At 43.4% G+C, this 25,995-nt stretch overlaps 1 protein-coding gene across 1 annotated transcript; it reads left to right on the top strand.

Moving 5' to 3' along the window:
• The first annotated feature begins 893 nt into the window (after positions 1 to 893).
• LOC106580249 (immunoglobulin superfamily DCC subclass member 3) lies at positions 894 to 25,631 on the top strand. The gene is made up of 14 exons (XM_014161071.3): positions 894 to 1,214; positions 9,460 to 9,765; positions 10,533 to 10,677; positions 10,846 to 10,976; positions 11,421 to 11,558; positions 11,928 to 12,086; positions 17,151 to 17,316; positions 17,473 to 17,723; positions 17,953 to 18,117; positions 18,396 to 18,584; positions 18,784 to 18,900; positions 20,734 to 20,863; positions 21,044 to 21,170; positions 21,285 to 25,631. The coding sequence occupies exons 1-14, from the start codon at positions 1,163 to 1,165 to the stop codon at positions 21,399 to 21,401; spliced, it is 2,193 nt and encodes a 730-aa protein (XP_014016546.3). The 5' UTR covers positions 894 to 1,162; the 3' UTR covers positions 21,402 to 25,631.
• Positions 25,632 to 25,995: the final 364 nt, after the last annotated feature.

Raw genomic sequence — 25,995 nt, 5'->3', positions numbered from 1 at the left:
TTCTGTGAAGAGAGTAGTACACGGCATTGTACGAGATCTTCAGTTTCTTGGCAATTCCTCGCATAGACTAGCCTTCATTTCTCAGAACAAGAATAGACTGACGAGTTTCAGAAGAAAGTTATTTGTTTCTTGCCCTTTAGAGCCTGTAATCAAACCCACAAATGCTGATGCTTCAGATACTCAACTAGTCTAAAGAAGGCCAGTTTTATTGCTTCTTTAAACAGAACAACAGTTTTCAGCTGTGCTAACATAATTGCAAAATACTTTTCTAATGATCAATTAGCCTTTTAAAATGATAAACTTGGATTAGCTAACACAACGTGCCATTGGAACACAGCAGTGATGGTTGCTGATAATGGGCCTCTGTACGCCTATGTAGATATTCCATAAAAAATCTGCCATTTCCAGCTGGAATAGTCATTTACAACATTAACAATGTCTACACTGTATTTTGGATCAATTTGATGTTATTTTAATGGACAAAAAGTGTGCTTTTCTTTAAAAAACAAGGACATTTCTAAGTGATCCCAAACTTTTGAACGGTATATATATTACAGATGCTCACAATGTCATTTGGAAAGTGGTTAGTGGAGTACCAGTAACATTGCCATTGCCAGTAATCATCAGCACCTCCACAACTGACAGCAATAAGTACTATAACAGCATTAAAGTTTATGTATGGTGGAGTAGGTTGACAATAGAATGATGATGACCTGCATATCAAGACAATATTTGGCTTCTGGAGCCTCTTCATAGCAGGTTCCCTCAAGTGATGCTTTGGGGTTTTGAAGGGGCCACCCCTTTTGACTGGCCCCCATCCTGCCATTGGCTCGTTTACATGCCCCCAGTCTCCGCTGGCCAGTTCTATTGTTGTATCAGTGTCCATTCATTGACCGGGATGTCAGCGGGTACAACAATACCTTACGCATAACTAATAGCCACAGAACCCAGCGAGGGCCGTTCTACAATAGCAAACAGAACATTCTCAAAGCAGCCTTGTCCAGAAGCCAGCCGTTCGCTGGACAGTGGAACTGAAACTGCGGAAATGTTTTTTTGAGATTTTGTTGGGATTTTTATTTAATACATTTTAAGGAGTGAAGCTCGCTATTAAAGCGTCGCTATAATAGTTAGACTTCAAACTAAAAGGGATTCATACTAAACCATGAACCAGACGAGGATTTTTCAGCTTTTTCTATTGGTGGTCATATCTTCAGGTAATGCTTTTCATATTTAAGCGGATGAATGTTCTAGCTTTGAATAGGTAATGCTAGTGTAAGTCAAGTTAATGTCCTCCATGTGGAACCCACGGAATGTTTTGCTACTTGCATGTGATTTCGAAATGATTTGAGCATGCAGCCTCAGTATCTAATGTATTTGAGGTGAACGCGAAGCCATGCGTCTTTAGTGTGCACCTGCCTCTCTAGCCTATTGCACTGCGTAAAAGCAAGTATTTCCTTTCCTGTCGACTCCATCTCGTCTGTATATGTCTTCCATCAAGTCATTGGTGTCGATTAGGGGACATGTGTAGTTTGCAGCCTCTGGGATACCATGGGTGTAATTAGAGAAATCAATGGGGGCTGTTAAGGCGCGCGTAAAGATGAATGGCCAAGTTGGAACCGTTAGGATTTTTACAACTGTGTCTTTGGAGGGAGGCCTTTGATCTTCAAGAATCATGTCTATAGTGTTATTTTGACATTATGCGTGGATAGCAGAATGGAGAGCCTTCAAAAAATAGAAAACAGTTTCGTTATTGATTCGGGAAAGGTGAAATACAGGAGCATTAGATACTTTTTTAAAGTGGTTTCCATTCCAATTTGTTTCATTAATGATGTGTTATCAGCACAAAAGTTGACATAAGTTTGATCACAGATTTCAACGGTGTGCTACCATGATGCACCATTCAGTCGATGCGTAAAGATACTAGCCTATTTTCTCTCCTTTTACGCACAAGTTTACTTCTCTGTAAGGCAATTTGGGGACAGGAACTCACGGTACTTTATCATGTCAGGCTTCATGTTATTGACTTTAGTCAGCTCCCACATTATTTTCTGTGATTACACCACTTAAGACAAATGAATGGCAATGGCTATCCATGAAACAAACTTTACATAATAATCACAACGATAATCCAATACAACCTTTCAATACTAACCTTGAACATGTTAGTACATTTTACTCATCCCCTGAACCCGACTATTGCCTCTCATGCATTTATTCCTTAATCAGGTATTGGCTGTTTAAGTCTCCATCTGATCCAAAACACTGTATCATCTTTTAACCAATATGTGCAGTTTGCAACTGTTTCCATAAGAACCACGTTTACACTACACATAAAGTGTTAAACTCAGGCAAAGAAAATATCTGTAAATCCAATAGCTGTAGGGTAGGAAATTGTAATGTTTTGGCTACCACCTGTGTATTGAAATCTCATCAGGGATATTTGGTCAGATCAGACTCATCTACCCGTCATGGTCAGACACAGGGCAGCCAGTTGGACTTGGGGTTAAACAATGATTGACCTCCTCACGCCTTCATTTACATAAAGCAGACAGACGCTCTCTGTCTGTCCCCCCCCCATCCCCCACACACCTCATTTAGGGGTATGATGGTGTGTGTGGGATTGGGTGTTCAGTAATCCCCCTGCAGCTGCCTTATTAGATATCCCCTAAAACCTATGCACACACACACACACAAACACTCTCCCCCAGCCTGCACAGTGTTCTCAAAATCTCAACCAGACACCCCTCTGACTGGGGTGTTAATCCCAAAGATCTACATTGAGGTGGAATCAAGGCCAAGGCTCTACCCTGCCATGAGGCCCAAAAGCTTGGCCCTAGTTCCTTCAGACTTATTTGCTCTCTGTGCCATAGCGTCATAACCTTCCCTGGTGGCCTCCCCACTTCTTCACCTCTTATGTGGCTGGACCCATCCTGGGTTCATTTTTAACAAATAAGACTGAAGTTGGCTCATAGAAACAGTGCTGCTGGCTGTTATTGCTGTGTGTATGAGGGATAAGAACGTTCCCCACAGTTACATGCATAGACCATGTAAAATGCAGGTATTCAATAACCCTTTTTGACAGCAGTTATGAATGACATATAGTTTGTAGGTTGTACGTTTCAAGATGCATTACATTTTATGGAACTTTAAGCAAGACCTAAAGTCCTTCGCAACACTGGCATTTTTTTTTATGCAGTATTGCAAAACAATGTTGTCAGCAATGGTTGCTGCAACTTTTTCCATTGCAAATGAGAATCGTTTTATTATCTGGGGAAATGTAATCGGCAGGGCCACTTAGTCAATAAGATTGTTATTGCCTCGGCAATATTGCCTAAAACAAATTGTCTGTGTATCATGGGCATGGTGAAAGAACAATTTACACCACGGGTCTCATACATTGAGAGCAAAATTCTCCCAAGGTCCTCTGAGGTGGGATGTACAGAAACTGAAAATAACCATTGTGTTCATTATACAATGAAACCTTTTATAAGAGAAAGAGAAAGACACACTGAGGTTATTGACCTCAAGAAAGAAAGTTATCAAGAAAGCCTGTAAAAGTGAATTCTGAGGACAGTATTGGAAAAACATGTCCATCTCTATCTACCAGTTTAAATGAAACAATACCGATGCCCCGTTTACTGAATAGAAACATGGAACAACCTTTGTTCTGGCATTGTTTTCAATTAAAGATAAACTAGACTTCCTGTTCTTGAAAGTGAAATCCATTCAATCAAATGCTGGTGGTCAATGAGACCTGATGTTGACTTCTTGACAGAAGCCACTTTCACAAGCAGCAGTACAAGATGACATAGGCAATTTCTGTGCAACAATGTCAATATATTTTGGTCATCCTGATTCGGGTTGCGATTGCTTTGACAAAATGCACTCCACTGCATCTCTCTAATATGTTTCTGAGGAACTCAGGCTGAGGCAAAGGTTTTTACATGGCCACAGTGTGCTGAAAAAAGTATATGCCTAACCCATTTACAGCAAACTGAGTGTGAGAAAAATTGAGGAAAGTGATTTTTGCTTTAATACAGACTCAAAATAAATGAAAAATATGCTTGGAGCATGTAGTTAGAACAAGTGTTAAAATACTGATGAATTAATCATCACACTGTGTTGTCATTAGAATGTATTGTCATTAAATAGGCTATTAAGGGTTGTAGAATGATGAATAACAGACAAGCTAAATATGTTATCTCAAAACGTTGCATAATGGATGCTTGGTCTGTTGCCAACATTGCCCACATTCCTACAATGCCACCCCTTGTAATTATTGGTCATTAAATGCCCCCTACCCTTGCTGAACACACCCATGGGTGTGTAAGGAATAGCTTGTATGCGGAAGTGAATTGATTAGCGCAATGGGAAAAGGGTCTCGTGTTCACACACACGCTAATGCCAAATTGGCTGGCAATTAATGAAGAAGTGGCTGTTTAAACAATAGGAGAGGAGCTATGCTGGGAGCAGATCTGCTGGGGCACCATCGGCAGCCATAAAGAAGAGCGTGCCACGCAGCTAGTCAATGGGGGGCTGGGAGAGGGGTAGAGAGGGGAGTTTAACTCCTATTAGTGGGACAATAGGCCCAGCCCTGCGACGTCAGTCCCCAAATCCACACAGCCCCCTGCACCAGCACCCCCAATCCTCAATCCCAGCTGGGCCCAGAAATCAGTCCCCAATACTTATACAGGCCTATCTACCCCCCTCCCCTCCATCCATTATGCCTGCCTGCCTGCCTGCCTGCATGGGCCTAATTCAGTAGACATCATCTGTACCTATCCCTCTGCTATGATGAAGAGTGAAGGAGGCTAGTGAAGGAAAAGGTGAAAGGAGAGAGGGAGAGCTGCTGGCTATAGCAATATCCACGGGTAATAAGACATGTTTAAGCCGATACCAGAGGGTCTTTCTGTGGTACAACTTGAGCTGCTAATACAACTAAGCCTTTAGAATTCTATGCTTATTATAGCATGGTTATTGATCTTATCCATTTCACCTAATGGAGCTTATCAACACTGTAAAAATGTGAGAAAGCACTGTGAATACAGTGAAGCGCACATAGAAGACGTTCATTTTCACTATGGCATCCGTCTATTTCCAAAGTCGGCCTCACCCCTTCATGCAGGGGTTCCCAGGGTTAGGGAGAGGGGATAGTATGGGACGAGTCAATTAAGAATTCTGCGACACACTTGCAACTGGGCTTGACTCACTAGCAGCCCCCCCCCCCCCCCCACACACACACACACAAAACATACAAACCGACACAGGGAAAAATATAGAGAGGACGCAACCAATGAAGGGATTTACTTGTGTTTGCCTTCTCTGCCTCGACCCTGAACCCCCTTTTCATCGTCCTGGGGGTCTTAGCCACCTTCACACCACAGTCACAATGGAAACTCTGAAGTTCACTGCCAAGTCTGAGGCGACAATAAACAATGAAGGGACTGTGGTAGGGGGCTGCTTTGGTGACCGAATGCAAGCTGTCCTCCGCCCGGCCCCCTCAGTCCCCTCACCCAACTCTCTCATGACCTTTTAGGGGCTGGGGTCACAATCTGGGGCTGAGGGGTAGAGATTTGGGATTTTGTGGGGGTAGAGTGTGAGGGAAAGCTAGGGGGATGGGGCCGGGGGTCCCTGTCCTCAGTGTTCTGGATAGCCCCCCTTCTGCTCTTTATGAGCACCCAGATGGGTGGCGAATTTATCCCTAAACTTAACACTTAATCACACTCCGGGGCACAGGGGTGAATGCAGGGCTGCAGTGGTAAAGATGGGCTTTGCATTCTGACTGTGTGGAATACAGCTGGGAACTCATAAGGCACAGCTGAGCTTGGCTGCTTTTATTTGGCATACATAGATGATAAATAATATCATAATTCGCTTTATGCCTCTGATTTCAAGCACAAATGAAAAAAACTACTACTAAAAACAAATGATTAACATTTCCTTCTTGAGCAACCCCAAAATAATGCTGTTTCCAGCACTCTCAACCCTCAAAGCCAACACAATTTGACATCAGTCTTAACTGTGCACTGAACTGCTTCCCTCGTAGTCCCTTACATTACACACTCTCTCTCTCTATCCCCAGCATGGAAGTCCCCAGATATCTCTAATCCAATATGTCCTCACAGAAGATCTGACATGCAGCTAATCTTTAGTTACCGTGACCGACATCTCACTCTCTGTACATCCCCAGCATAGCATCCCCAGGTATTCCATTATCCACTGCTTCCCCTTACATCAAATGTTAAGCTTGACTGGGTGTCTCTGGGTAGTGTAAGCAGTCGTTCTGAACTACAAAGACCTGGGGCCCAAGCTTCCCAGCTGTGTCAGGCAGTGTGACTTGGGGCCTGTTCTAAGACTCCAGGCCAGAGTGGCTTAAGCTTGGACCTGGTCCTGGGTCATAGTATTGAAATCCAGAATTGATCTATTTTGCAAAGCAGATATGAAGGAGATTTCAAAATAAGTTATGTTTTCGAAGGGTTTGAGATAACTTGTCCTGCGGCTGCTTGTTTGGCATGCTTCCATGTGTATTGATTGTGTAAATTATGGACTTTTCCCCAGAATGGCCCATGCACTCATATAATATAAAGTTGTTGGAAGGTGCAGGTGATTGAGAATAATTGTATGTCAGTGATTAAAAGGTGTTTAACCAGAATCTAAATGTAATGATCAGGTATCTACTGGAGCGAGAAGATATCTTCGTTTAGATGAAGATGCTTTAAGGATCTGTCCTGTGGATGCACAGCTATACTGTGAATAGACTGTAGTTTCTGGTTAGTTGTTATTTGTTACAGAGGGAGTCAATAGAGGTGGATTAATGGGAAAAGGGGGAGGGATTAAATGGAGTAAAGGGAGGCTAATTGGACAAACAAAAAAACAACTGGAGGCAGTGGAGATTACACAGCATGTGTTGGAGCAGAGCCAGGAGTTGGAGCTTAGACTGTGTCTCCCAGAATGGGCTGATGTGGGAGAGGGGGCTATGGGAGAGGACTATGGCGAGGATGGGAAGACTATGGATGGATAGGGGGAAGGAGTTAGGAAAGAAAGAGCAGCTGTCTGGCATGTTTTGGTGGGATGTTTGACGGTTGCAGAGGTTTGCTATGGTCGGCCGTGTTGATGTTTGTTGTGTCTGGGTAGTGTGTATTGTTGTTCTTCAGAAGGGTCACAGGGTCAGGGGATCCAGCCGTCACACGCTACAATTCCACAGCTCGCCACGTAAACATAAGAGACCGAAAATCAACTGAACCTTTTCTTCGTCTCAGCATCTCTCCTTTTTATCTTGAACAGCTGGGAAAGGTGGATTGGTCTTTAGAATGGGTCAGGGGAAAGGGAGAGGGTTAAAAATCAAGGGGAACAGAAGGGGTATCGCCAAATGGTGCGTATAATTGGGGGACGAGCGTGTCGACGGAATCGGTGACGGGGTTCGGTGTAGTGTGAGAGATGGGGGTGGCATGGGAAAGTCACCTCCAAGTTCAAGTTAAAAAGGGGAGAGGGGGACAGGGGGTGCAGCAGAGTGGATGGCGAGAGGGGGGCAGATGTTCTCATCCGAGTGGGCGATGACTAAAGGGGACAGAGGGGGAAAGGGGTGTGTGGGGGGGCTATCACTAGTCATCCAACCAGACTCCATTGAAGTCATCCAAACTTGACCCCTAACCCCTCTCCCTCTCCCCCCTTCTTCCCCACTTCTTACATTGTTCAGGCGCTCTCTTGCATCAATGGCTCCATGGCATTCGGCACTATTGTAAGGCAGTTTTGGGAATTAATTGTGTTTGCGTGTGGGGGAAGGAGGGGGGGCACTGTGAAAGGCAGAATAGGATGGGGGTGGAGGTAACTAACAGAGCTATCAATCAGGCTGGAGGAAAGTCAAGTGCAAGTTCACCCTTCTGAAAACTACCCACACAGACTCCTCTGAAGACATTATCTTTGCTCCCCTCCCTCTGCGCTGTTGTTTCTCACTTTTTCAGTCCAATACCCCCTTCTCTCTCTCTCTTTCTTTCTCTCTCTCTCTCTCTCTCTCTCTCTCTCACACACACACACACACACACACACACACACACACACACACACACACACACACACACACACACACACACACACACACACACACACACACACACACCCGTCTGGAGAATGAAGCTGTCACCAGTGCACACAGTGTGTGGTGCTCACCACTGAGAGAGGCAGTCCAACTTTTCACAGGGTCTCATTGTGGGGGTAGAGTTAGGGCTTCAGGCTGTCTGCTCTTGCTCAATGAAACTGGCAATCTATCAGTGTGTGATTCCCAGCCTAGCGCTATAAACCCAGCCAAGGAGTAATCCAGCGTCCTCTTTTTCCCCTCTTAATCTCTCATTAACAACCCTGTTATTCAGCGGTAATTAAGGTGTTATTAAGAACACAAGGACCCGGATTATGTCCAACATCTAGTTGGGCAGAGGTGCACAACTTGGTTTACAAAGTTTGGCCCTTTTTACGTTTTTTTTAAACTTAATCTTTACTTGATATTTCAATATAAAGGAGCTGTAGAGCAAGAGGAATAACGGAAAATACATTAAACAAGATACGAAATGCCAGTAGAGAATGGGTCGTAATGGTAGATTCCTCAAGAACTCTAATACACACTGTTTATTTCTTATAAATTAATACACCAAGAAAAGTGCTTCACTATATTTCCCCAGAACCAGATGGCCATATATTGTCGGTATTGGAAGCTCCTAAACTTGCTAACTATCTAGGAACTATATTTTACAATGGTGATCTATCACTGTGATATGTGCTTAAGGCACCACACGAAACCGATAGTTAGGTTGTTAACAGAGATTAATTTATGAAAAAAGTCCACTTAAATTGATGATATCAGCACTTGGGTGGCTTCATCAGCCATCTTTCAGTGTCTTCCTCCCTCCTCCTCCCCTCACCTTAATGTTGAGTGGGCATCGTAAAATGTGGTCTTCAATTCGTTCATGACTCTATAAACTGAGGAGCACCACCCCTGGCCCTTCTCTGCTTCTTGAGGTTAACATTATAAAGCCTGCAGGCAGGGAGAGATTCAACCTCTGGCCCTCTGAAGGCTCTGTACTGGAATCACTGATTGATTGGTGTAATAGTGTAATAGTAGGTGATAGGTCATATTCCTATGTCGGTTCAGTTTCAAGAGTATTTTGTGTGTGTGTGTGCGCCTGTGTGTGTGTATGTCATCATTATTATCATCCTCATTCTCATCTTCATCATTGACATTTTTCAACAGCCCTCTCTTTCATCATTATCCTCTTCTTCATCATCAACACCACCACCACCACCACCACCACCACCATCATCATCATCAGTGGTTCCATTCTGTCCTGAGGATCTCCCTTGTCATCTTCATTAGCCCTCTTACCTCCATCATCATCATCCTTATCATCATCTGAATGGAGGAGAACTTCAGCAGTACTTGACCTCCCATGCTCCTCTTCTCTCTCCCAGTGCTGGGCAGAGCCTCTGAGCTGGCCTTCCTGAAGGAGCCCAATGATGTCATCGCCGTGCGTGATCGGCCCCTGATGCTGGACTGCCAGGTGGAAGGGGAGGGGCCTATCTCTGTGATGTGGCGGCGCAATGGAGTTTCCGTTCCCACCGGGCCGAAGGCTAGCGTGTTGGCCAACGGAACTCTCCTGATCAAGAGCTTCCAGAAGAGGAGAGAGAGCAACGAGACGGACGCTGGGGAGTATGACTGTGCTGCCCAGAACCACTATGGCATGTTGATCAGCCGCAAGGCCAGGGTTCAGCTGGCATGTAAGTTTCACACGCCACAGACACCCACACGCACAGTCACATATACATATTGGAGTGCTCACACACACATTAGTAGTCATACATAAGACAGATGATACACATACTGTATACTGTAAGAGTCATGTGTTACACATTACATGGCATGCAGAAGTTATATGTAAACTCTTTGAAATGTCTAGCAAGCCATTGAAGTGAACATAGCATCTCACATAAACCGGCTCCCATGCTGGTCAAGACATTCTTTATGTGTGTTCATTCATTTGATACTGCCCATTGTGCCTTTAAATCATACCTGACTGCTTTAATCCTTCCTTCCCACCCCTTCCTCCATTATCTGACCAGCCCCCCAGTTGGGACTGAACATTAATAACCACAGCACCTCCCCCCACTCTAAACGCCCCACTGAGTGGACAACCTTTCATTCACTCACTCCCCTGACCCCTCCCTCTGGCCAAATAAAACCAGAAGTGGGCAGTTGGGGGTTGGGAGGTGCAGGGGGTTGTGGGTAAACCAACAGGATTATGGCTCTTGGGAGGATTGGTGGTGCTCCCCTCAGGGAAAGGGGTTACCATGGAGATTCACTTTCATTTAAGAAAAACGCCCTAACCGTAATGATTACAAAATCGCATAGGTTGTTGGGCAGTTGTTCTAAGCTTATCAGAAAGACCTGTCTCCAGGGACTTCGTTGTTTTTCGGGTTCTAGGACATTGAAAATAGTCTTGGATATGTCTTTTTAAAATCTCTGATCTATTTTCTCTCACACACAGCTCTCCCTAAGTTCCACATACACCCAGAGTCCATGTCGGTGGATGAGGGTGGCGTTGCCAGACTGACCTGCCAGGTGAACGGAATCCCAGAGGCCAGCATCTCCTGGGAGAAAAACAGAACTGCTGTGAATACTGATGATAACAGGTAACACATGGACACACACACACACACACACACACACACACACACACACACACACACACAACCACACACACACACACACACACACACACACACACACACACACACACACACACACACACACACACACACACACACACACACACAATAATTCTCCTTTCCTGTATTCAGGTACACCATCCTACCCACGGGGATCCTGCAGATAACCGGTGTAAGGCGGGCTGACAGTGGTGTGTATCGCTGCGTAGCCATCAACATCGCTAACACTCGCTACAGCCATGAGGCCCAGCTCACTGTCACTGGTAAGAGAAGCTGTCCTTGCTGAGTCTGTATGTGTCTGCTAATGTGTTGTTACCATGCTGTGTTGTAATGTGTTGCTGCCTTGCTATGCCGTTGTCTTAGGTCTCTCTTTATGTAGTGTTGTGGTGTCTGTCTTGTTGTGATGTGTGTTTTGTCCTATATTTCTATTTTATTTATTTATTTTTAATCCCAGCCCCCGTCCCCGCAGGAGGCCTTTTGCCTTTGGTAGGCCGTCATTGTAAATAAGAATTTGTTCTTAACTGACTTGCCTAGTTAAATAAAGGTTAACATTACATTTTTTATGCCCATAGGTTTGTGCATTTACTGATATCTGTATTTTTGCCTTTTCACCATTTCCTGTCTTCTCTCTCTCTCTCTCTCTCTCACTGTGTCTCTCTCTCTCTCTCTCTCTCTCTCTCTCTCTCTCTCTCTCTCTCTCTCTACAGTGGCAGCTCCACGGATCTACAAGGAGCCGGTGATTCTGTCGGGTCCTCAGAACCTGACCATCACTGTGCACCAGACCGCCATCTTGGAGTGCATCGCCACTGGCAACCCTCGACCCATCGTGTCCTGGAGTCGGCTGGGTAGGGCTCTGCTCCCTCTCACTCTACATCTCTGTCCCCTCTCACACGCCCTACATCACTGTCCAAACCCAATACCAGATCCTTCTACCACAGAGAGTATTGTTTTGTAACATCGATGTGTTATCGCTAACCGGTAAAATCTATTTGTTATTGACACCTTTGTGACACCTTTTAGGATTACAGAAGTGACAGCAAACATACACATCATATAAGACTTCAATGTGGCCTTGGTAGTTGGACATTGACTGAATGCTGCCTTAATATTGTTGAGTAGTTCTGTGCTAAATAGATCATCCATGTTTGCTACAGATGAGACCTTCAGCGCTCTAACTCTCCCCTCTTTCTCTTTATCTCTCTCTTCTCCTCCAGACGGGCGCTCCATCGGGGTGGAAGGTATCCAGGTGCTGGGTACGGGGAACCTGATGATCTCAGATGCCAACCTGCAACACTCTGGGGTATACGTGTGTTCTGCCAACCGCCCTGGCACCAGGATGAGGCGTACCGCGCTGGGCAGACTGGTGGTGCAGGGTGAGTCGTAGTACCCATCAATCTCACACCAAACACACTAGTATTAACCCTCAAACCCCAAACACACACAATGCAATATTGGCTTTGTTGATACAGCACTTTTCAGATCTCCTACCCCAATATGTATCCCCCACCCACCATTACCAGTCTCCAGGAAACCACTCAAGCATCATCTCAACAGACCGATGTCTCCCAGGCCTATGCTGAATGCCCCCCTAGCCCCTACCCCGAAAACCCTCCTGTAGATCTGAAATGAGTTGATAGGTAGAAAAAGCATGTCAGACATTCCACCCAGCCAATCAGGAGACAAGTTGAAGCTATTAGCATCTGGTTGAAACCTATGTGATCTTTCCAGATCTACAGAAGAGCCTGGGGGAGTAGGGGCTGGGGGTCAATTTGGAAATTCATCTCAAGTCTCCCTCAGGGGAGCACCTGTCTCTCCCAGGGCTTTGTTTTGGGTAGTAGAGATAGGGGGAGGGATGGGGAGATGGAGGGAGAGAGGTAATAAGCAGGATGGAGGATGGTGGGGATGCTGGGGTTATTTTAGGAAGGTCAGACTATATTAACCTTTGGTAGATTTCACCATGACCTTAAGGGTGAACTGACATCCCCCAACTCTTTTGGTCACCTTTGACCTCCTGGCACGGGGCCTTAGTGTTCTGCTATTGGCCAACATTTTCTTTTGATATTGGCGTTGATATTGGGCTCCAACTGGACAAAGATAAAGGAGGAGATACCGTTTATTGGTGACTCTCCCTCTACTTCACCGAGACTTTATATACCTACCTCTCTGCTCTACCTATTTTAGCTCATAATACCTTGTTTTATACTATCGCATCTTAATGGTGGCTCATCCCACGGATTCAACTCACAATTATGCCTTCACAAATATAAACTCAGATGAACACTCAAACACAAACACACTCACATTTCAGTTTCAGAGTGAGTGTGTGTATGTGTTGATAGTTGGAGTGTTTAGTCAGGTGATACTTTCCTGTACATCAGTAATACACTGCCAAATGGCACGGTAGTACACACATTTGTACATGTATAACGGTAGCTGGTGCTAATGGCTGAGTCTATCTGCTTGTCCTCGCCACCCAACTCAATCAATCAATATCTGCTTTCTGTGTCTTTCAAAATCGGGATCTGGCAGAGCACCCTTGCTGGGCTTGGTGAATATATTCATTAATTTATTGATTGACGTTGGAAAAAGGAACAAAGAGCATAACTTGATTTGAAAACAAAGAGGTTAAACCATCAATAGGTTTGGAGGAGTACAATTGCAGTCAGCGTTCATATACAGATATGAATCGGTTTAGTTTCCCTTGCTTCTTCATAACTTGATCAACACATGTATGTATGTTACAGTGTGGATAAAATTGCTGCTCTTTCTAAAACCTCTCATACAGTTAATGTGGGGGTAGATAATAACAATCCAGTCCATAATGTTAACACCATCTATTGCAAGAACTCAGGCTATACCCAAATAATTATATTTAACTCAATCCCTTGATATCTCACGTCAAATACCGTCTGCCTCAATGTGCATGAAAATCTCCCAAGTTCACTGATTCTACTTGAACTTGACCAACCTTTACCTTCTGCAGACCTTTTCAGTCTTATGAAGTCAGGTTTAGGGCCAGTCTGGGCTGGCTTTGCATATTATGGGATGCCCTTTCAGACCTCATCTCCCTGGTTGCGTCTGCCTCCTGCCCCCCTCCCCAAACTAATTTGGGGTGCTGGCTGCTGGGGGTCATAAATTGGCTGCACCAGGGGACCACCTGACCAGGACAGATGCAGACCACAGTTAGACAATGGCTGCATAGCCACCATCTGTGGTGGCCATTAATGGACATTTTTGTAGGGTTTGATAATGAAACAATTGTAAGGGGAAAATCAAGTTTGAAATGTTAAAGTGGAACTTACAAACAAGCCTTCTAAGAAGCCTTTTTAAACTTCAAATAGACTACAAGTGCATTGCAGGAAAGTTTTTCTGCAACAGGGTGATCAAATTAAGGTCCTACATCTGTAGGTTGACAGAGAGAAAAAGAGAGATATAGGGAGAACAGATACAGAAGAAATTGTAAAACAGAGAACTGAAAAAAGATAACAAGATATAGAAACCAAATAAAACAGACAGTGCTAGCAAAGACCAAGTTCTGGAGGAGGGGGAGCAGAGTGATCATGCGAGAGTGAGGGATCACCTCTGACCTCCCACCCCTGACCCTCTCCCTGCAGGCACTAAGGAAATTATGCATGAGATGGTTGGGGGTGGGGTTTTAGTTTTGGTGGTAGAGGGTGGGGCTATGATGGGGCTTTTGGTGCTATAGGCCTTTGATTGGCAGGCCTTGATAGAGCAGCGAGACAGTCCCCGCTCCACCTCCCTGGCTTGTGGGGACACTTGTCTTTGTCACAGCTGCAGGCGACAGACACAGGCAAGGCCAAGTTCAGGGGACAGAGGCCACCGAGTGCCAAACAGACACACAGAAGGGCTCAGGACACAAAGGGACACGACAGCCATTGTGTGTTTGCAAAACAGCTTATTCTAAGGGACGTCTATGCGTAGGCCTACAGGCCATTCCCATGGCTTCTGGTTAGCATCCTCATGCATAGGGAAAGCCAAGAGTCACTTTTCATTCACACCTTCTGAATATGTGCATAATATTCCAAGGAAGATAGGACAATTCACAATTGCCATGTGGTGTTTGATTGGGACCTATGTCTCGTGAACTTCCTCATGATGGAAGTTATGTTCGATTTTAGCCACGTCAAGGTCATCTCATTGTATTGTTCTGATTACACTGGAATCAGGTTTACAGAGAGGGAAGCATATTCAGTATATTTCTGGATGGTTCAGTATATTTCAGGTTTAGTTCTGTATGGGAAATGGTGTGAAACAGTTGAAAACCAATTAATGACTGTGATTGGTTTTCATGATTGAGGACCTAAATGTGTGTGTGACCAGGATGCTGAAGTCTGCTGTATTCAATAAGAGTCACAGCAACGTACAGGAACACAGAAAACTCTAGATAGTCCAGCCACACCTTTGGTAGGCAAACAGCCAGACAGAGGGACAGGCAGACCCACAGAAAAGCATTCACTGCAGGGTTCTCCTCAAGTTCACTGAAATAATAGGAACCACTAAACGTCATTGAAAGAACAGGGCTTGAATGCATCTCTACTCTAAATAAATGGCCTCGCCCAAGTTCAAATGTGAAGTGCACTGTAGCACAGGACAGAGGGATGCTAGAGGGTAGATTCATTACCCGAACTCCCACCAAATGCAGTAGTATGGAGCAGCCCCCATTCACTCTCACAATGGGAGCCATCTTTTTTGACCTCAAATGAGCAAACCTGCACCCTAACCCTAACCACAGTCTCCCTCCTCCCCCTCTTCTCTACCCCCTCGGTCCCTTCTGCAGAGGGGCAGGCTGGGACAGCTGGGGAGCTCTCTCTGCAAACAGAATGACAATGACAATGACCCTGACTGCCGTTCTGTCACCAGGCTCTCACACACATCCAACATTGATTGAGTGGTTTACTCTAACTCAATTTCAGCTCTCCACACTGCTGGAGCTGAAGTGAAATACACACTTATTAAACACTTATTCTAGAATGTTTGGAGTACTCCTGTCAGTCTAGGCATAAGGAATTGGAAAGTTCGTTGCTGATGGAAATATCTAGAGGGCCGTCTATGGCAGCTTACTGTTTCAACTTTCCTTAAACCAATATTTGGCCGTATGCGTTGCTCTCAGGTGGATTTCTGTTCGGGAGATTAAAGGGGTTCCTGTGGTAATATAAAAACGTTTAGCACAATTTGTTGTCACATCCAAGTTCTGCTACCTTGGGAACCCTAACAGATATATATCTCCTCAATATCCTCAAATCTCCACAAGATTAAACCAAGCATTTCTGTTTATCTTTTCGGTACACAAGCTTTAGAGGCCCAGCTTGCGTGTCATCTTTTATTTTCCTGTCCCTTATTAATGCAAAGAGATTGAGGCCCAGCGCCCTGGTTAGAAATAAAATCCATCCCTGCCATTGATTGATGGCCGCCCCAACCCCCAATGCCCCCAGCCCCTTCACGCCTACACCCCCCACCCCATCTCCCTCTCCTCTTGGTCCACTTTTCCCAGAGTCCTAACAATGGATTTGTGAGCAGGCTAATTTTTACGAGGGGGGTGGGGGTAGTAGTAGATCAATGAGATGCATGTGGAGGGGGGCGAGGCCTCAGGTTTTTGCACACAGACATTATGCCATTGTGGCAGCGAGACTGCCTCTGTGCCCCACCTTGTGTCCCTCTCCACTCGGGTGTCACGAGAGGGACGGACAGGGGTGCCGCTTTAATTTGGGGACGAGATGCTGCTGTCATGGATCATGAACTTGATTTTGAACTCCTTGTTTTGGCATATGCTCAGTTGGAGTCCGAGTCTGGACCTTAATGTTCTTATCTCGTTGGAGATGTGGTGGCTCTTCTTGTTTGTGGATTATTTGGGGATTTGGATTCAGAGACAAACACTCATCCTGACCACAGAAAACACAGAACAGAATGACATGTCATCCTTTTCAAGTTCTTTGAGTAACATTCGACAATTTGAGCACAAACAGGGTATACAAAATATTGAGTGAACCCTAGAATTTAAATCAAGATTGTACCTCTCGTACACTGTCCATTATCCCAAACATAATTTTGGCAAATTTATAGCTGATCTTAGTCTCAGCCAGAATGGTCAGAATAATGTCAAGTCCACCTGTGTCAAGTGCATTGCTTAAACATCTATGCTGCCCTCTACTGTGCTTTATAGTAATTGCAAGACATAGGCTACACTGCACAGCCACTGAGCCCCATAATGGCAAGCAGTATCTCATCCTCTATTCATCTCCCTCCGCACCCCCTCTCATTTAAATGAAATTGAAATAAACTACATAATGTAGATATTGCCAAGCAGACTTTGAGACAATACAAGATGGTGGAACATTTCCTCACATACATTAATTACATAGCACGTAGCGAAATAGGAGAAGCTCACTCTCTTTCTTTTTCTATCTCTCCATTCCCAGCTCCTCCTGAGTTTTTGCAGTGGCCGCAGTCTGTCTCCAGACCAGCAGGTAGCAGTGCAGTGTTCACTTGTATGGCCCAGGGAGTCCCCGAGCCTCACCTCATCTGGCTGAAGAATGGCAAAATCCTGACGCCTGGTGACAACGTCAAGCTCACCAACAATAACAGGTACAGTAGTTAGTATGCTTTTACTCATCTAGACTTACTTTTAGATCTGCAAATATAAGATTCAAATGAAACATTAAGTAATGTTATTGATACATTCATTACACCATCATTATTAGTCACTCCAACTCTTAACAATACCCCCCCCCCCCCCTACAGTACGCTGGCGGTAACGCGCATCACCACGGAAGACGAGGCTATCTACCAGTGTATTGCTGAGAACAGCGCTGGCACCAACCAGGCCAGTGCCCGCCTGGCCCTCACCCAGTCCACGGAGTTGCCCGAGGCCCCCCAGGACCTGTCGGCCACGGCCCTGTCCCCCACCACCCTACAGCTCACCTGGGCACAGCCTGCCCCAGAGGTCACCGACGGCATAATCGGATATGTGCTGCACATCCGCATGTTGGGCGGTAAGGAGGCTGTTATAATATAGTACAACTTCATTGTCCAAAGTGAATTGTATATTTTTGCTTTCTTATGTAATTCATATGGAGAATTTAATTTGAAAAAATCCTGACAGTTATGCGTCTAGAGCTTCTAGTAATACTCTAGTAGTACACAAGACTGCCTCTTTTTAATACCTTCCTGTCGTAAGATGCAAAGATGATGACCTCACTTCCTGTTTCCTGTCCCCTCCAGAGCCAGACAGCAGAGAGCTGCAGGAGGCTGTCAGTAAGACCACCTTCCAGCATGACTTCACCACCCTGGAGCCTGCCACCACCTACTCCATCTACCTCAAGGCCTACTCCCCTCTGGGAGCCAGCCAGCAGTCCAGCACTGTGGTGGCTACAACACTAGGGGGCGGTACGTCATTTAGATGTCATGAAATGAGAGGAGATAAGCACTTGCATATCAGAGTGCCTAATTTCTCATGCACCTATATTTGTATTTGTTCATCTCTTTTATTTTCCTCACCTTTCTATCTTTTACTGTTTCTGTAAAATCGTTCAGTTTTTCACATTTTGTTTGTTTATTTGAAGCCTTACTCATCTCTTTCCCTGTTCTCTATCTGTCTTCTCATGTTTGGAATTCAATTTGTATGTTAATCCGCTCACCCTCTCCGTCCCTCTTTCCCCTCACAGTACCCAGTTCTCCCAGTTTCTTCACCAAGGTGCTGAACAAGACGGCCATGCAGGTGTTCTGGGAGCTGCCCAGTAAGTCGGGCAAGGTAGAGGGCTTCAAGCTGTCCTACCGCGAGGTCCCCCAGCCCAACTTCCAGGGGCAAGAAGCATTTCCCGGTCACATCAACACCCACACCATCTCCCATCTAGGTAAGTGATGAGGTAGCATACTACTAACCACTGTCACTGCAGGGTCTCAGATTGCAATGACTCACACAAAGCAGACATTTTCACAATGCAGAGTGCCAGTACTGGTACCAAAAGGACCTTTGAAATGGAATGAATGTAACTGTGTATTAGGGTGTCGCTTTCTATGGTTTATTTTCCTAACTGGCCATCTCTGTTTCAGAACCCACTGCTGTGTATGAGATCCAACTGGTGGCCTACAACGGCAATGGGGACGGCACTGCCAACAAGCGTCTGGTTTCACTGGCTGAGACTGGTACCAGCGCCAAGACCAGCACCGGTGAGACACAAACAGTGACCTTTAAGCTGATTTAGGATCAGGATCCTATGTATAACTGTCAGTGTAAAATGGTACTGTCAAACATACTACACCAGGGGGCGATGTGGAGCAATGAGGCTGTCTCGTCAGTATGTGTGTCAGGGGTACATTTAAAAAAAAAAATGTATCTGGAGCATCTTACAGGAGCAATTAGAGTTAAGTGCCTTGCTCGAGGGCACATCGGCAGATTTTTCACTTAGTCGGCTCAGGGATTTGAACCAGCGAACTTTCAATTACTGGCCCAACACTCTTAACCGCTAGGCTACCTACCGCCCCGTAGAGTTGCAAAGGAAGGGTATATTACTGGAAACGTTCAAAGTTTACCAGTTACCTACCAGAATTTTGGTAACTTTCAAGAATTGTATGTAATTTATCAAAAGAGATATAGAGGCCGTTGGATACTTTAGATTATCACAGATGTCTGTAGTTATCGGTGGCCCTCTCTCTGGCAATATCACATGTAAAATAATTATGTAAGGTGATTTAAAAAATATATATTGAATGACAAAGCTGTAAAACATTATTCTAAGTATAAACCATCAACTTAGTGAATACCATTAGTAATACTGTATGAGGGTTTCATCATGCAATATTCTTTCTATGTTGTTTTTACATGCTTTTATTTATTTTACTATTTCAATATGTATTTGCTGTCAATGTTTTGGCATCAGACTGGTGGCAGATGTGAAAAAGTCAATGTTGGAAGAGTTGCAAAGTTCATTGAAATTAATGCCATATTAGATGCTTTTTTTCATTAATTCAGCTATTTTCTTTTGAACCATATGGTCTATCTGCTAGAAACTCATGGAGAATATGGACACAGATATAAGAAATTAATACTATTGTCACGGTTGTCGTTGGTTAAGGAGGACCAAAACGCAGCAGGTATAAGCTCATCTTGAGGTTTATTAACTCCAAAATGAACACCAAAATAACAAAAGAGAACGAACGATCAACACACAGTCTGGACAAGGCTAAACTCAGAACAATCTCCCACAATTAAACAGACAAACACACCCAACTAATATAGGACTTCCAATCAAAGGCAACACCACACAGCTGCCTTCAATTGGAAGTCCACCCCAATTAACCAAACATAGACATACAACTAACTAGATTAACATAGAAATACGTGAATCTCAAACAGTGCCCAAAAACCCCGGAATACTAAATCAAATGCCCTTACTACAAAAACACCACCCTGAACCACATAAAACAAATACCCTCTGCCACGTCCTGACCAAACTACAATACCAATTAACCCTTATACTGGCCAGGACGTGACAACTATACATTAATATATATATTTGTAAGTTATTCAAGTATTCAGTAAATTACCAAAGTTACCATAGATTGCCATATTATTTCTGTTAATTATCAAATTTTCTTTGGTAAATTACCAGTAGCTTTGCAACCCTAGTCAGAGGATAAATGTAAAAACATATACTCACCCTGGATAAGTGCGTCAGCTATATTATGAAAAGGTAAATGTAATATAAATCTCTTTAGTTCATCTTTTGGATCACAGAAAGAACATCTCAGTGTGTGTCAAGTATATGCACAAGGACAGGGAATGTGTTTTTTGTGTACTTCGGTTTTCAACTCTTTCAGGGTGTAATTAGTGCACAATATTTGCCTCATGATAATAAAGTTAAAGCAGATCGCTGTATCGACACCACAGATGGTGTGAGTCGTGGCACTTATGCGTGTGTGTGAGTGCATTTGTGCGTGTGTATGTGTATCCCGCTACTGTTTTTCCACTAACAAAACCCATTTTTGTGTGTATTTGTCCAGGTGGGCAGAGCCCATGTAACTGCAAGCAGGATGATGAGGGGTCCATGACTGGCATTGTGGTGGGAATCCACACTGGCATGGCATGCATCATTTTCTGTGTGCTGTTCCTCATGTTTGGCTACCGCCGCAGGTAAGCAAGCACTTTTTGGTCAAATGTAATATGGTAGCAGAATATGTTTGGAATATGGTTTTAGTGTAATAACTTTGGATTTTAATGTGTACATTGCTTTATTTATTATTGCCTGGATATTGAGTCACTTTGACTTGAGGACACGGGTCTCATTCCAAGTTTGAATGCTTCTCTCCCCAGCTTCTTCTGCAGGAAAAGGACCCAAGATGGCTGGTCAGGGCCTCGAGGAGGAGACAGGAACCAGCGGGCTGACCCACCAAAAGAGGGGGTGATTCGCATGCCCGAGGTCATTGAATTAGTGCCTCAGGTAAGGGGCTGTAATATGCACAATTCTACATCATACACACTCACAGTTCTAGCTTTCTGTGTCCTATGGAGTGGTTAGTATAATGACAACCATCCTTCTCTTTTCTGCCTGTAGAGATGTGACTCTATCACTGCTCCAGTGATGGTTGTTAAGGATCAAGCCCCCCCAGCACAGTGCCAAGTCCTCATCGAGCAGCCCCCACCATGCCAGCCTGGCACAGGCACCGGCTAAAGCACCCAAACACCACTCCACTTACCTCCCCCAACCCCAGTCCCCTTACCCTGAGAAATGAATGGCTGTTCTATGGTTCCTCCACCTCACCTGCCCACAAACGCCTTAGCCATAGTCTGCCTATTGCAGCGTCCAGCCGTAGTTCTAGCAGTGAATGAGAGAGAGAGATTGAGAATGAAACTGAGAGTAAGAGATGATGTGTTGAGAACTTCTGTGGGCAATACCACAAAGGAAAACAGGTATTTTATAATAGCTTCAAGTAAAAGTAGCACCAATGTAGTCATGAGTAATTACTGAGATGTTAACCCCATTTCTGTCTTGTGTCTTTTACACCAAAGCTGGAAGCCTTATTTTAACATTTTATTTTGAGTTCCATGGAAATGTATTGATAGCCATAGACGAAATGGGCACAGATAATGTATTATTCAAAATTACTCATTAGGTAAAATGCTGCTGGCTCATCTCTGAAGATAACTGCAATATTACTATATTCCTTATATTTTCTATGTGGTATTGGACATTGTGCATCTTCTTAAAACCAAAACCCATAAATAGCTTAATTTTATGTAATTTTAAGTTAATGGCCAATGGTGCCATTTTCAGGTTCTGATAGATATACTGAGGCCTTTCACCAGTTTGAACAGTGAACGTTGCTTTCAGATGATTAGATGTTGAGCTTGAGTCAATGGATGAGATAGAAAGTCTATCAGTCTTACATTGAGGCCAGTACCAAAGGGATTTCTCTGTTCCGCTTGTGATACAGTAGATATAGTGAATGTTTTCAGTCGATAGGTGTTCTCTGGTTAGCTTCACAAGATTGTACCTCAGGGCTACGTAACATGGTCTGCTTTAGCCTTGCCGAACCTGTCACCGTGTTAGCCTTGAGGCGGTCCGGTGTCGAGGGATCACAGATTCAGCCATTTTTGTTCAACCCCCTATCCCAAACTCTTTGTTAACTTTCTGCTCCCCCACCAAAACGTTTTACCTCCAAAGATAGCTACCTCAGCCTGACGAGAACGTCAGAGCTATCAAGGTAACCATTTTGCCTGTCGTGCTGCTGGTCAAGCATACCTACCTCAACCAAAAGGGTACTTCTGTGCCCCCTTTTCCTTTTCTTTTTGGGTGCCAATGCCAGTCCTGTGCCAGCTGCCACTCCTTGTGTTCAGAGGGTGGTACACTCTTTCGATTCCTTCCTGTCAAGAAAAGGAGGAGGCCTTGGATCGTGATTGAATGTCACTAGGCCCCTCTTCTACCCAGAATGTAACTGGTTGGATCTGTGGGTTTGCCAGTTCACTTATGTTGTTTGACATTGTATAATTCCTGATCGCCGATTTTCTGCTTTAATCGCCTGCCTGCTTCTAACCCTGCTATTGGGACTCAACACCTTGTCCAAACCCTGAATGTCTGCTTTAATTTAAAGCGGTTCATTCAGAGTTGGGTCACTTCAGCTACTGATATGCGGTATGGAAGCACATGGATATGATTCAAGTACATATTCTACCTCAGACTCAGCAGCTTCACAAACGGGTGATGGAGAGACAACCATCATTGATGATGTCACAACAAGCTGTCTCGGAGCCCAGCTGTGGAGCACTACATGAACAACAAACATGTCTCCTCAGTCAAACAGGGAAAGCGAGATGAATGTCTCTTTATTAAGGCACCACCTGCTGCTGCCAACACCATCTCGTCACGCTGGAGGAAGACATGACTCAGAAACGTGCAACAGGAAACAAAGTTGGAAGCCTGACAGAAAGTGAGCGATAAATATGAACGCACAGCATGTTTTCAACTTTGAACATTGCATGAAAGTATGGACATTAAGGAATATAAAACCCAAGTTTCACCATTCTGTTATAGATGAATTTGCTGACTATTTTGCCCATTCCTGCAGTATTCCAAAATGTAATTAGTTAGAAATGTATATTGTTGCTGAGACGGCCATTTTCAGGAAGCTTTCTGTCACCTACTAAAGGTGATTGGTTTGCAGTGCCTCAAATACCTTTGTTGTCATGGGAACCTTCTGTTCAGCAGACCATGGTTAACTTTCTCGAGTGACTAATTTGTCTTGTATTTTGTCTTCATGTCTATTCATATTCAATTCTTACCTCACACTTACCGCACGAATGACACTAGCTTTCACCGTAGACCGCTGTTTCAACAAATATTTCCAAATGCTCTATGAAAACCAAGTCGAATGATATCCAAAGATGAATGATTGTTACGGTTTTCAGTCTTTCCTCGATTAACCTTTAAAAAAAAAGTTGTTTTCAGTTGGGTTCCTGTTTTAAGGGGCTGCCATTTGTCAATGACGAGACAAACTAAGAAACACAAGCAGCTTACATAAACAGCTTACATAAACCAAAAAACAAATTACAATGATAATTCAAGAAACCACCTGTAACACTGTAAAATGTTCACAGATAGTTTTTCATGTGTCTCACTGGCAGACCACTTGAGGCATGGAATTCCACATATTTTCAGTTTCTTTTCAACATAACATTTTACTTTGAAAACCGAAAATGGGATATATATTTTCATATATTGTTACAAGAAGGATGGAGTTGAAATTGCCAAATAACTGTCCTTTGAATTATAGAAATACTATAACCATATTCTAACATTTTAAATAACTTCTGTTCCATTTATTAATGACCTAACCACAGGAATATCCGTATTGTGATAGGGCACCGCCTTTCCCCTTTTTGTAACTACTGAATAAAATTCCAGTCAATTTGCTGGAGATACTCGGACAAGTGTCCATCAAGCATAAGAGGATTCCATGTAAGTACATTTGTTTTCAGATCCTCCAAATATATTGTGTTGTAACTGTTTGAATGGCTGTGAAAAACTTAGCCTCACTACAAGTTTATGTCTGTTTTGTGCGGAGGTCCATCTTTCATTGCCAGTTTCTGAATCTAGTATTCTGTGCAGAATTGGACTAGCTACCGCCACATACCCTAACAAAGTCACATAGTGCCACTGTCCTCAAGGTCTAAGTTCAACTGTGTCACTGATTCCATCCTTTTTTTTTTACTGTGAATAACTTATCTACCATTTTTGGGGGGCAGTATGATAAGTGTGATACCAAAAGGAAAAATGAAAAACATTATGGTCAATATTTTATTATTTGAATAACAAGACATAAGTTGACCCAATATTTCTTTGAACAAAACAAAAAATGATTAAAAAAATGATATGCTTTTCTTTTTATAGAACATTTCTTCTTCATTCATTTTATAAATGTTCCCTCTCAAGGTTGTCCTGCTGTGTATGGGAAATCTTGCCAAAATTAAGACGTTCCTTTTTAAAATGTTATTATTGTTATTAATATTATAATTATTGCCATTTTTGGATTCAGTCCTTTCATTTTAATTTCATATTGGTTGGCTCTTTTTGTTTCTGTTTTATTTGTAGTTGAATGATGTGAAAAATGTTTGCTAGAAATGTGAGAATTCTAAATAGAACGGTGTGTTGTCAGCAAAGGGTAGTGTAAAAAACAGTATTTTGACATTGAAGGAACGATACCTCAAACTGTCTTGTATTCTCCAAATGGATATTTCCTCTCTTAACTACTTTAGCAGCAGCTCAGCCACAACCATGTTAAGTTAATTTGCAAAGATGGACACTTGCCATACTAAAGTAAGCCATATAGGAGTTTTCCTAAGCCATAATTTACACTACTGTCGTGTATTACAGTCCATACTTTGATATCAGGTCACTGAATTGTAACCTATCAACTAAGTACAGTATTTCTTGATGCCAGACGCACAACCTACCTCTTGCTAAACATTTACACATAATAGAAAACATCTGAAATGTAGAGAAGTAGTGAATGAATGCTAGAACCAATGAAAAAATAAATGCTTTAATGTTCATACTTTTCTTTTCTCTAAAAAAATTCATTTCTGTATTTCATAAGAACCCCACCCCCAAAGCTTTAAACTGCTTTTAAACTAGTTACAGACCAGATGAAAGAGAGGAAGACGTGTATGTGTACCATTAAAGCACAACTAGAGACGTACATCTTTTTTTTTACTGTACAAATGGATCATTGTTTGGTTAATAATTGAATTGATCTAACGCAGAGTAAGATCACATTGTAGTTGTTTTTGTCCCTGACTTTTATACCATAGGTCTCTGGTTGATATGACTGTTTGAATATGTTTCTCCTTCTTTCAAATGAAATGACACCTGTAAACCAAATAAAAACTAGGATCATTATGTAGACATCAGTCTTCCTGGAGAGTTAATGTATAATGCTGCAGATACCCTTATAATGAATGAAAGTTTAAATGTATTAACACGATTCAAATGTTCATAGCTTCCAAGTACCTTTATTGGTGATTCAAAGATGTGTATTGTAGACTTTTATCAAAAAGCTATACCCCAGACCTGAACCAGCTAAAATTTGAATATTATAATGAAATGGTTCATGTTAAAACTGATTTAACCTCACTAGGGTAGGGGGCACAATTTTGACCTCCGGATGAAAAGCGTGCCCAAAGTAAACTGCCTGCTACTCAGGCCCAGAAGTGAGGATATGCATATAATTAGCAGATTATAATTAGTAAACACTCCAAAGTTTCTAAAA

This window comes from Salmo salar, chromosome 02 (genome assembly GCF_965601325.2).
Source record: "Salmo salar chromosome 02, fSalSal1, whole genome shotgun sequence".
NCBI lineage: Eukaryota > Metazoa > Chordata > Actinopteri > Salmoniformes > Salmonidae > Salmo > Salmo salar.
This window is presented reverse-complemented; position numbering and strand designations above follow the sequence as displayed.